This window comes from Ostrea edulis, chromosome 1 (assembly GCF_947568905.1).
Source record: "Ostrea edulis chromosome 1, xbOstEdul1.1, whole genome shotgun sequence".
Taxonomy (NCBI): Eukaryota; Metazoa; Mollusca; class Bivalvia; order Ostreida; family Ostreidae; genus Ostrea; species Ostrea edulis.
The window spans coordinates 57401547-57415479 of record NC_079164.1 but is presented as its reverse complement, the minus strand read 5'-3'; the positions used below and the strand labels follow the sequence as shown (position 1 = coordinate 57415479).

The following is a 13933-nucleotide window of genomic DNA, read 5'->3' as shown; positions in this document are numbered from 1 at the left end:
GAAAATGTTTGTCTTACCGGAAGTTTAACCAGCAACTTCCGGTTTTTAGAGAACATTTTCGGAAAAATGTTTTTTCTTTGTTATCACATCTCTCGCTTATAAAGCAAGTGTTTTTGTGATTTTCAAATATATAATTGACATTATCCATCTTCAGAGTATAGTGAATTATTTTTGTTTTTTTCAAAATTCACTTCCGTTCGTTAAATATGTACGATTTCTGGGTTTTTTTTCTCCAAGTGTTTTCTCATAAATACTCAAAGATTGAGTCTTCAAGCTTTCAGGAAAGTTAGATAGTGACTTGTAGATGTGACATACGTGTTTCAACTTTCTTGCGGTCACTTCCGTCATCCGCCGGAAGGACCATAAAAATATGTAATATTTCATTTTTTAAATTCTAATCCTCATAAAATTATTTAGTAGAGTGTAATAAATGATATCATTTCCACCGGAAGTTGGTTGTTCGAAACCGGAAGTTGATTGTTCGAAACCGGAAGTTGTCCAAAAACTCAGTATGTTTTATGGAAATATTTAGTGTGGGTTCCTACGTGGTTCAATTGAAATTTTTAATCGTTTTATGGACTACCGAGATACTTGAAAGTGAATGAAACAAAACTGAAATTGTTTACAATTGATAAATCACGTCTTACATGTATGTGTTTATTTCTTTCATGTATAGTCGTTCTTCACTAATTCACTAATTGAATTCTTCCAGACAAGGTCCTATCTCGTCAGAGATTGGACGGAAGACCTATTCGTTGCTCGCAACGAGATCATTTCTAGTTAAGGTCTTCCATTACCAACGGAAGACCTTCTAGTGATTCTACTGTTTATTAAGGTCTTCCGTCTGAACAGAAGACCTTATAGTGATTCTTATGTTTTTTCCCTCTATTATTATTATGTCTCCGAACACAAAGTGTCGGAGACATATTGTTTTTGCTCCGTTTCTTATTATGTCTCCGAACACAAAGTGTCGGAGACATATTGTTTTTGCTCTGTTTCTTGTTATTCTTATTATTATTATGTCTCCGAACACAGTGTCGGAGACATATTATTTTTCCTCCGTTTCTTATTATTATGTCTCCGAACACAAAGTGTCGGAGACATATTGTTTTTGCTCCGTTTCTTATTATTCTTATTATTATGTCTCCGAACACAAAGTGTCGGAGACATATTGTTTTTGCTCCGTTTCTTATTATTATTATTTTCTTCTTATTCTTATTATTTCTCTTCTTTAGTGAGAAATTTGTCCGACCGATTTTGTGAAAGTGCTTCAACAGATCCACTTCAAACTTTGTGAGCTGATAGGGGGTCACTAGGAGGGGTGCAATCAACTTTCGAAATTTTTAAAATGGCCGCCGTTTCAAAATGGCGGCCAAAAACGTCAAAAAATCAAGGTTGTCGGATTTCAACCAAATTTTATTTCTAGGGTAATTTGGTGACCCCGAGTTCATTCCCACCCTGAAAAAAAATTTTGAGTCACCATTTTCAAAATGGCCGCCATATGCCAAAATATTTGAAAATATTAAAATCTCTACAACATTTGGTTTCTAGGGTAATTGGAGGGTCCACAGTTCATTTCTAGCATCAGTATTTCCTTCCAATCTATTTTTAAATGTTTCAAAATGGCCGCCATTGAAGAAAATGGCGGCCAAAAATCAAGTCCGTCGGATTTCAACGAAACTTAGTTTATAGGGTTTTATGAGGATTCTGAGTGCATATTTGGCATCAAAAAGCATTTCTGACATGGGGAGGTGTTCGGAGACATTTGTGTTGGCATCCCAACACAGTTATAACTCGTTATTATTATTTTCTTCTTATTTTTCCTCTTCTTTAGTGAGAAATTTGTCCACGCGATTTTATGAACATGTTTCGACTGATCCACTTCAAACTTTGTGAGCTGATAGAGGGTCATTAGAAGGGGTGCAATCAACTTTTGAAATTTTCAAAATGGCCGTCGTTTCAAGATGGTGGCCAAAAAACGTCAAAAACTCAAGTATATCGGATTTCAACCAAATTCTATTTCTAGGGTAATTTAGTGTCCCCCAGTCCATTTCCACCATCAAAATTTTTTTTTGAGCCGCCATATTCAAAATGGCCGCCATATACCGAAATATTTGAAAGTGTTAAAATCTCTACAACATTTGGGTTCTGGGGTAAATGGAGGGTCCACAATTCATTTCTAGCATCAGTATTTGCTTCCAATCAATTTTCAAATGTTTCAAAATGGCCGCCATTGAAGAAAATGGCTGCCAAAAATCAAGTCCGTCGGAATTCAACCAAATTTAGTTTCTAGGGTTTTTTGAGGATCCTGAGTGCATATCTGGCATCAAAAAGCATTTCTGACATGGGGAGGTGTTCGGAGACATTTGTGTTGGCATCCCAACACAGTTATAGCTCGTTCTTATTATGTCTCCGAACACAAAGTGTCGGAGACATATTGTTTTTGCTCCGTTTCTTATTATTCTTATTTTCTTCTTCTTCTTATTCTTATTACTCTTCTTTCCTGAGAAATTTGTCCGCTCGATTGTATGAAAGTGCTTCGACAGATCCACTTCAAACTTTGTGAACTGATAGGGGGTCATGAGGAGGGGTGCAATCAACTTTTCAAATTTTCAAAATGGCCGCCGTTTCAAGATGGCGGCCAAAAAAGTCAAAAACTCAAAATTGTCGGATTTCAACCAAATTTTATTTCTAGAGTAATATTGTGACCCCGAGTCCATTTCCACCATCAATTTTTTTTTTGAGCCGCCATTTTCAAAATGGCCGCCATATACCGAAATTTTTAAAAGTGTTAAAATCTCTACAACATTAGGGTTCTGGGGTCAATTGAGCGTCAATAGTTCATTTCTAGCATCAGTATTTCCTTCCAATCAATTTTCAAATGTTTCAAAATGGCCGCCATTGAAGAAAATGGCGTCGAAAATTCCAGTCCGTCGAATTTCAACCTAATTTACTCTCTAGGTTTGATGGAGGATTCTGAGTCCATTTCTGGCATCAAAAACCATTTCTGGCGTGGGGAGGTGTTCGGAGACATTTGTGTTGGCATCCCAACACAGTTATAGCTCGTTATTATTATTTTCTTCTTATTTTTCCTCTTCTTTAGTGAGAAATTTGTCCGCTCGATTGTATGAAAGTGCTTCGACCGATCCACTTCAAACTTTGTGAGCTGATAGAGGGTCATTAGGAGGGGAGCAATCAACTTTTCAAATTTTCAAAATGTCTGCCGTTTCAAGATGGCGGCCAAAAAACGTCAAAAACTCAAGGTTGTCGGATTTCGACCAAATTCTATTTCTAGGGTAATTTGGTGACCCCGAGTCCATTTCCACCATCAAAATTTTTTTTTGAGCCGCTATTTTCAAAATGGCCGCCATATCCCTAAATATTTGAAAGTGGTAAAATATTTACAACATTTGGGTTCTGGGATAAATTGAGGGTTTACAATTCATTTCTAGCATCAGTATTTCCTTCCATTCAATTTTGAAATGTTTCAAAATGGCCGCCATTGAAGAAAATGGCGGCCAAATATCAAGTCCGTCGGATTTCAACCAAATTTAGTTTCTAGGGTTTCTTGAGGATCCTGAGAGCATATCTGGCATCAAAAATCATTTCTGACATGGGGAGGTGTTCGGAGACATTCGTGTTGGCATCCCAACACAGTTATAGCTCGTTATTATTATTTATGTCTTAAAATGCTGAGAAAGGTCACCGAAGCTAGTTTTTGCTGTATCATATTAGATATAAACATAAGGCAAATTGAGGATGAAAAATGTCATTTATTCAAAGGACGAACTAGATAACAAACTACTAACAAGGGGATCAGAGTCACAAACAATCCACTGAAAATGTCACTGAAATAGAGAAAGAAAATAAACAATGACAAAATAATTCAATATTTCTGATCCCCCAAATTTATCTATAAAAGTCTACATCAACTACAATAAAAAACAACCTTACAAAGATGCAGCAAAAAGATGGCACATCAAAAAATTGGCACATCAAAAATTGATAGGGACTAGAAAGACAATTACATGGCAGGAATGAAGGGGTGGATGGTGGGTATAAAATACAGATCACACTTTATTTGCAGCCACGTCTGCCTACAAGCAAGTCAAAATTGTAGAGTGACGCTAATTTGGAGTCACGTGATTAATTACTGAATGCTGATTGGATAATATTATAAAGTATTGAGTTTGGGAGAATAGAAACAAATCTTAAATGTATGTTACAAAAATCACCTTAAAAACATAAAAATACGCATTTAAATCATAAATACAATTATTTTAATAATTGTTGTTTTATGTCTTAAAATGCTGAGAAAGGTCACCGAAGCTAGTTTTTGCTGTATCATATTAGATATAAACATAAGGCAAATTGAGGATGAAAAATGTCATTTATTCAAATGACGAACTAGATAACAAACTACTAACAAGGGGATCAGACTCACAAACAATCCACTGAAAATGTCACTGAAATAGAGAAAGAAAATAAACAATGACAAAATAATTCAATATGTCTGATCCCCCAAATTTATCTATAAAAGTCTACATCAACTACAATAAAAAACAACCTTACAAAGATGCAGCAAAAAGATGGTACATCAAAAAATTGGCCACAAGATGAGATCAACAGATCACATCCCGTGCCATCTAAGGTGAGCTTGCGAGCAACAAAATACAGGTATGGACATTAATATCAACCCTCATCACTTTCACAAAGAAAACCTTCCTGAGTAGTTTCAACAATCGGGAATAATACATAAAGCAAATAACACAAATTCAAAATAACAATTTCTTAAAAATGGATGACAGCAGTGAGACACTGGCCTGTCAAATAACACGTTGAAATGTACAAAGTAGACTAAGACTAATAATCTAAATAAACATGCAACCTTGCTGAAGACTAGAATCAATCACAACTAAATGAGAATACATTTTATAACAGAAAACATGTAATGATAACAGCAGTGAAACACTGTCCTGATATCAAGCATGTGGCTTCTTATGCAAAAAGGAATGAGTATATGTTCATAAGATCAAAACCATAAACAAAGTAAAGTCATGAATGCCGGCAAGTCGGTCAATCTACAGAAATACATATATGCATCAAATAATCGTTCCAGAAAACTCAAAGGAATTTTGATGTTAACAAACATGATCTAACAGTAGTGAATGGTTCACCCGAAATAAAAATATATATAAATAAGACATGGAAATGACCCACATGTACAAATGTTATGACGCTTAAAGCAGCAGTGAGACACTGACCTGCTTTAATGTATTTAGTCAATGTTATAGTAATTGCAAAATGTGCTAGCTTATAGTTTGAAAGATTGTATTCTTATGTACCGATGTAACACATTTGAATTCCAACGACCTAAATGCTGAATATAATTTTCTGAGAAACCTAACTGAGCAGCATGAGTGGCAGCTCCAATGCGAAAACTATGACCTTTGTAACGTCTGGGGTCAAGACCTGCAAATATTGCTGCTTTGGACAGCTGCCCACAAACATAAGAATAAGGAACTGGAACCCCACTGGTGAATTGAAATAATGGACCTGATGTATGTGGAAAGGAGCTTTTATAGCGATAGAGACTAAGCACTGGGCAATGTGCACTATGTGGGTTACTTTGAATTGTGATAATGACAGGGTCACTGTTCTTTTGAGATTTGTGGTGGTGTATGGCTATTTGAAGAGAAAGTGGGTCTTTTCCTTTCATTTGGAAGGAAACATCTTGAACCTGAATTACCTTAATGCAGTCTGAGGGTGATTTGATGACAACTTCACCTAAACGGAGGAAAGCATTAAAGCTAAGTAAATACAGAGCTTTGAGTAACAATTTGTTGAGAGCCTGGGGAACAGTAAAGTCTGTGGCATTAAGTAATTTACAAAGTATTTCTTTCGTAACGGGCAATCTAGAATCCTTAGAAGGATTTAGCTTGTGACATCCCCTCAAAAGTTTCTTTACAATGAAAGATTGAGTAGGGTCTTTAACATCCAAGAGCTTATGAACATAGCTGAGAGCTGAGATATGAGAGGCAATACTACTGGCATTATACTGTTTTTCAAACAGATATCCTATAAAATTACAAATGCTCTGCAAAGGCAGAGGTAGTGAAACTATATTTGGAGACATCGCCCTGTACAGCTCCCATGAGTGTTTGTATGCAACCCTAGTTGAAACTGACAAAGAAGCCCTTAAGATTGTCTGGGTGACAGAACTCAAATTTGCAACAGCTGTGGAGGAACCGTCGTTGGTTGTATGTCCAGGAGTGGCGCCAGACGACGAGCCTCCTGAAATTGGAAACGAGACAACCTATCTGCAATGATATTATACTTTCCAGGAATGTGTTTTGCCTTGAAAAATATATTATGTGTAAGACAAGTGAGAACCAAGCGCCGCACAAGCCTCATTAAAGTCTTATCCTTGCTAGATTGCTTATTTATGATTTGTACCACTGCCATATTGTCTGACATGAAGAGAACTTTTTTGTTTTTCAACTGAGTACCCCATATTTCAAGACTTAAAACAATGGGAAATAATTCCTTAATAGCAATTTGAAAGGTAGCCATCTCATTGGTCCATGAACCAACCAACCATTTGGCGCCAAATACAGCTGCAAAGCCTAGCGAACCCGAAGCATCTGTGTAGAAACGTATGACATCAGAAGATTCCCAAGATTCAGGAAAGAGTACAGACTTTCCATTAAACTGATCAAGAAACTGCAACCACATAGACATATCTGCTCTAGCCTCACATGACAAACGAATAAAATGTTGAGGTTTGGTAACTCCTATGGTAAGGTCAATCAAACGCCTCAGGAAAGCACGTCCCGGGATTATAACAGAACATGCAAAATTCAAAACTCCTATCAGAGACTGAAGTTCTCTTAGTGTTACCTTCTTGCGTAAAGCAAAAGCTAGAAGTAGGTTACGGCATTTGTCAATCTTATCTTGAGGCAAGCGACTCATCATCTCAATTGAATCAACTTCTATGCCATAAATCACCAACTTTGTTAGAGGACCAAAAGTTTTTTCCTTATTGATAGGGATACCAACTCTTTGACAAAGTGCAAGAAAGGCTGCAAGATCTACCTTACATTTCTCTGAATTAGGGGGACCAATAAAAAAGAAATCGTCTAAAATGTGTGACATACCCGCAGCATGAAATTTTATCATCATAAACCATTGCAAAGCTTCGCTAAGTTTCTCAAAAATCTGACAAGAACAGCTGGCTCCCATAGGTAAACAACGTTCATAATAGAAATGGTCCCTCCAAATAAACCCGAGAAGATGATAATCATGTGGACTAACAGGCATAATACGGAAAGCGTCCTTTATTCTGACTTTGCCATCAAAGATCCCCGGCCAAACTTACGTATAAGGGACACTACTGTGTCTATGGAATCATATTGAACCTGTGAGTGCTCTTTAGGTATGTTAGAATTCACTGAGTCATTCTGAGAAAAAGAAATATCATGAATGATACGAAATTTATTTGGCTCAGACTTAGGAACCACGCCTAATGGTGAAGTCTTAAAATTCCGAAATGGGGGTACAGCAAATGGACCCCATGATACGACTTGTTGATAAGCCAGAGGTAATGTATTCTTCTACTACCTGAGGATAAGAATAAGCAGATTTATGGTTGTGTGGAGGATGAATTGATGATGACTTTGAACAACCAAGTCGAAAACCATACCTAATGCCTTCAATCAGATAGTTAAGTTTAAGAGGGTCATAACCCTGGAGCTTACTTTGCAAATTTACCGGGTTTATTGGGGTTGGAAGAACTGGCATTTGCAATGTTTGACTGGGGCTGGGAGGTTGACCAGTTTGATTTTGCCCCTGTGCATTTGAATTTGGGATGTTGGCCATTGCACTCTTGACATAAGTGGGGGTACTTGTAGGGAGAGATGTTACATCGTTGACCTTTATTGTAGGCAAAACAAACTTTGGTGGAACGAAAGGACTGTCCCTTATTAGCTTTATAAGTTTGGGGTTTGTTTGCTTGACGTACTCCCATTGATGCTGCCCTCAGGCGCAATTCAGCAATTGGCCTTTCCCAGGGAATAACTGAAGATTCCCTGATACGACGAAAGGATTCATCATAATTTCTCCATGCTTGATCAACATGGAGCCTGCTGATTTCACGAACTGTGAAAGCATATTTAAGAATATTGCAGGCATCATTAGGGAACTTTTGCAAGTAAATTGATGCAAAGATTAATGCTTGGTGGCGTTTTATTGTTGGATGCCTGGTTAACCTCTATTTTACCAGCTTTGACCGTAATGGCCATTGGTTCTTCACCTGAGGATGGAAGCAAAGATTTTAAATCTACGAATTCGTGATTCCATATCTTTTGTTTTATTTTTTGTGACACTGTTGCCCCAAGTGGCACAGAATCACACAATTTTATTGGCATTTGACTTTGTGACCTACTTGCCGACTCACCTGTGAAAACATTGTCCAACAAGGAACTTAAGTTGGAGGCCGACACATCCTGATTTCCCTCACTGCCATTTAACATAGATGAGCTCACGGGTGTACTGTCAGTCATAGTTTGTGGCTGTGCTGATGCCTCCTGCTGAATTTCTGTTCCTTGTTGTCTCTGTTGGGCAACTATATGCTTTGCTAATTCTGCATAGTTTATTTGTGAGGCTAAAGTGTTCACTCCACTTGAACTTGATTGAATGGGATTCGGATCATTTCGCACTGAATCACTTGCACATGTGAAATTGGGAGCTTCTGAGCTACCCGGAGAATTGACTCTCCTGCGCTTCGCTGACAGGCGCTGGCTGGGCTTGGGTGGCATTGTTCCTGTAACAATACACATTTTACAACAAATTGTCAAATAATTATGGAAGGTAGCATTATTTAGCAACCAATTTGCCACGAAAAATGTCAAATCAGTATAGAAATACATAGTATACACCTACATATGTAATGCACAAGGTGCATGCTTAACTTAAGGGTGAGTATGTAATAACTGCCATACACACAGAAATGTAAGAGTAGAATAATGATTTACTATGCATAAGAAAACTGAACTGATATAAAAGGATAATGATAATAATATTTGCTTAATGCAATATCAGCAGACCACATGGTCATTGTGATTTTGAACTGAATTATAATTTCATTAAGAAATAAGGTAAAACGACACAAATTAAAATAGGTATTGAGAGTAAATTGTGCCTAACGTATACATACTCAATCATGAAGTATGCACCCCAAACAGGGTGACAAACATCAAGAAATATGGTTTGTACCACTATTAAATGAAATCTAAAGTGCAACCAATCCCTGGGATACTCTACATAAACGAAAATACTCTACATAAATTATAAGAATAGCAATGGTTGACTCTGACCCAAACTAAATCTGGGTAACTCCGACCCAAAATGTAAATCTGGGTAACTCCGACCCAAAATGTAAATGTGGGTAACTCCGACCCAAAATATAAATGTGGGTAACTCCGACCCAAGATATCAATGTGGGTAACTCCGACCCAAAATATAAATATGGGTAACTCCGACCCAAAATATCAATGTGGGTAACTCCGACCCAAAATATAAATATGGGTAACTCCGACCCAATGAACAAATAAGGGTAACTCCGACCCAAATAAAAAGTATGGGTAACTCCGGCCCACAGAAATTTATGGGTTAACTCAGACCCACATAAAAATTAGCAACTTTGACCCGCTTGCAAATAAAAATGAATAGAACTCTAATTCACACGATTACCATGTATAGGTACCTAGTAACTGACCCATATATGTACAAGATTCAATATGCATTGAATTGAAATTGCTGCTAGGATTATCTTGGACTGTAATAAAACAGAGATAGACTATGTATCAATATATTGCATAAGACGCATTTAAATGTCAGTATGCACATGACTTGTTTGTTGAACAGAAAGCAAATAGTACCTGCATGTGGATGTTGAACATAATTACAAGAGTCAATCAATCATAGGTACGATATTACCAAGATGCCATATACATGTCAAATACAATTCAACGAATGTTGATCTGATATGAATGCTTTGCTTGAAATTGAGCCTAGGTCAGTGTATATTAAAATATTCTATATACACATACTAACGGAAAATATAAACAATTCCGTGCAAACTTAAAAATTATACTGGCCTGAGGAATTTTGGAGCCTGAATTACAGCATTTCTTATACTCCGAAGATATTTCCTCATAACCTGGCTGTGGGAAGGGGTGCAATCCAGGTGTACACCATCTGGCCCAAGATAAGACAGGGAAGCCCAGAAACCACGGTGACGCCAAAATACCACTCCCGATAAGTTTTTTGTCATCATATCCAGTTGGATGTTGATCCGTATCACCATTTCGTTGTATCCCGGACAGGTGGCGAACGGGAGTCTACGAATTAATTGGCCAATATAAACTAATCGAACTCCGACACCTAGCACCAAATATTCCGCCAAGGAAACAATATCTTTGGCCAGTTGAGCACAGTTCGTAGATCCTGAGATGTCATTCCCTCCTATTTGTATGAAAATCACGTCGGGGACCTCATCAAAACGGAGCAACGCATGCCTAGATCCGCCCGCTAAGTGTTTATTTTGGCGTGCACGAAGCCCCCCTTTTCCACAAAAGTTTATCGAACAAAACTGTTTTGGTAACCTTAGATTTAACATGTCCTTCGTCATACAGAATTCCTTCAACCGACGAATATAAGAGTCTCCAATAATACATACGTTAAGTGGTTTGTTGATATCCATTAGGCAATCGCTTATAATTACATAGCGTCCCCTGCACTGACCGACTTCCCACAGCACATGTACATAAATTGACAAAGTAAACAAAGGAAACCAATTTCCTCACTTAGTGTTTTAGAAAACTGCACCACATTAAGAAAACGTTGATATGATTATCGAAAATCACATTAATTCCCAAGTTTTATAAAATACAGATCACACTTTATTTGCAGCAAGTCAAAATTGTAGAGTGACGCTAATTTGGAGTCACGTGATTAATTACTGAATGCTGAATGGATAATATTATAAAGTATTGAGTTTGGGAGACTAGAAACAAATCTTAAATGTATGTTACAAAAATCACCTTAAAAACATAAAAATACGCATTTAAATCATAAAAACAATTATTTTAATAATTGTTGTTTTTCTTCTTATTTTTCCTCTTCTTTAGTGAGAAATTTGTCCGCACGATTATATGAACACGCTTCGGCTGTTCCACTTCAAACTTTCTGAGCTGATAGGGGGTCACTAGGAGGGGTGCAATCAACTTTTCAAATTTTCAAAATGGCCCCCGTTTCAAGATGGCGGCTAAAAAACGTCAAAAAATCAAGGTTGTCGGATTTCAACCAAATTCTATTTCTAGGGTATTTTGGTGACCCCGAGTCCATTTCCACCATCCAATTTTTTATTCAGCCGCCATTTTCAAAATGGCCGCCATATACTGAAATATTTGAAAGTGTTAAAATCTGTACAACATTTGGGTTCTGGGGTAAATGGAGGGTCCACAATTCATTTCTAGCATCAGTATTTCCTTCCAATCTATTTTCAGATTTTTCAAAATGGCCGCCATTGAAGAAAATGTCGGCCAAAAAGTCCGTCGGATTTCAACCAAATTTAGTTTCTAGGGTTTTTTGAGAATCCTGATCTGGCATCAAAAAGCATTTCTGACATGGAGAGGTGTTCGGAGACATTTGTGTTGGCATCCCAACACAGTTATAGCTCTTTATTATTATTTTCTTCTTATTTTTCCTCTTCTTTAGTGAGAAATTTGTCCGCGCGATTTTATGAACATGCTTCGACTGATCCACTTCAAACTTTGTGAGCTGATAGGGGGTCATTAGGAGGGATGCAATCAACTTTTCAAATTTTCAAAATGGCCGCCCTATCAAAATGGCGGCCAAAAAAAGTCATAAAATCAAGGTTGTCAGATTTCAACCAAATTCTATTTCTAGGGTAATTTGGTGACCCCGAGTCTATTTCCACCATCAAAAATTTTTTTTTTGAGACGCCATTTTCGAAATGGCCGCCATATACCCAAATCTTTGAAAATGTTAAAATCTCTACATCATTTGGGTTTTGGGGTAAATTGAAGGTCCACAATTCATTTGTAGCTTCAGTATTTCCTTCCAATCAATTTTCAAATGTTTCAAAATGGCTGCCATTGACGAAAATGGCGGCCAAAAATCAAGTCCGTCGGATTTCAACCAAATTTAGTTTCTAGGTTGTTTTTTTTTATCTTGAGTGCATATCTGGCATCAAAAACCATTTCTGACATGGGGAGGTGTTCGGAGACATTCGTGTTGGCATCCAAACACAATTATAGCTCGTTATTATTATTTTCTTCTTATTTTTCCTCTTCTTTAGTGAGAAAGTTGTCCGCTCGATTTTATGAACATGCTTCGACTGATCCACTTCAAACTTTGTGAGCTGATAGGGGATCATTAGGAGGGGAGCAATCAACTTTTCAAATTTTCAAAATGGCCGCCGTTTCAAAATGGCGGCAAAAACGTCATAAAATCAAGGTTGTCGGATTTCAACCAAATTCTATTTCTAGGGTAATTTGGTGACCCCGAGTCCATTTCCACCATCAAAAATATTTTTCGAGCCACCATTTTCAAAATGGCCGCCATATATGAATATATTTGAAAGTGTTAAAATCTGTACAACATTTGGGTTCTGGGGTAAATGGAGGGTCTACAGTTCATTTTTAGCATCAGTATTTCCTTCCAATCTATTTTCAGATGTTTCAAATTGGCCGCCATTGAAGAAAATGGCGGCCAAAAAGTCCGTCGGATTTCAACCAAATTTACTTTCTAGGGTTTCCTGAGGATCCTGAGTGCATATCTGGTATCAAAAAGCATTTCTGACATGGGGAGGTGTTCGGAGACATTTGTGTTGGCATCCCAACACAGTTATAGCTCGTTATTAAGGTCTTCCGTCTCAACGGAAGACCTTATAGTGATTCTTATGTTTCTTTTCCTCTATTATTATCATGTCTCCGAACACAAAGTGTCGGAGACATATTGTTTTTGCTCCGTTTCTTATTATTCTTATTATTATTAAGGTCTTCAGTTACCAACGGAAGACCTTCTAGTGATTCTACTGTTTATTATTATTTTTTTTCCCCTTTCGTCTCCGAGACCGTTGGATAGATTTTCCTCAAACTATCACAGATTATAGAGACCGATGGTACCTCGAGGTGTATTTTTCATTTTTTCAAAATTCACTTCCGGTCGCAAGATATGTCTAATTTCCGTCTTTTTACAAGATATCTTGTCCAACGTTTTTCTCAGAAACGGTAAAAGATAAAAGGTAAAACCAAATTTTCAGAGTTAATACATCTCACTTTGTAGGCGTGCATTAGGGGGTTAAGAATGTCGGCCATCACTTCCGGTCGTCAAAAAAATGTTCACCCCACCGGAAGTTGAATCTCCAACTTCCAGTTATATCAAAGAAAGACTATTCATTCTCTCATTTTTCAGTGCCATACATCTCGGTCATAAAACAAGTTAATGATTTGAATTTTGCATATGTTATAGACACTATAAATGTCTAAAGTGAATATAAATATTTTTGTAAAATTCACTTCCGGTCGTGAGATATGGGGTTGATATATTCAAACCTTGTTTTTTCAGTTTCTCAGTATTGAATATAGATAGACGCTTGAAACTTGTAGAGTTGATCAACTAACATTAGTCCATTGTACACATACATTCAATTTTTTCGTCCGTCACTTCCGGTCTATACTGGAAGCATTCGAAAAAATGTCGATTTTCCGATTTCTTCGAGTGATTTCTCAGAGATGGCTGGATATATTTTCTTGAAATTTTCAGGAATAATGTCTTATGAAATGACCATGCTATAATATTTTGTTTTTACAACATTCACTTCCGGTCGGAAAATATGGCCGATTTT

At 37.1% G+C, this 13933-nt stretch overlaps 1 protein-coding gene across 1 annotated transcript; it reads right to left on the bottom strand.

Moving 5' to 3' along the window:
* Window positions 1–3767: 3767 nt before the first annotated feature.
* LOC125664646 (uncharacterized) lies at window positions 3768–8964 on the bottom strand. Its single transcript, XM_048897488.2, has 2 exons — window positions 8456–8964; window positions 3768–6294 (listed from the first exon to the last, which is right to left on the bottom strand). The coding sequence occupies exons 1-2, from the start codon at window positions 8925–8927 to the stop codon at window positions 5315–5317; spliced, it is 1452 nt and encodes a 483-aa protein (XP_048753445.2). The 5' UTR covers window positions 8928–8964; the 3' UTR covers window positions 3768–5314.
* Window positions 8965–13933: the final 4969 nt, after the last annotated feature.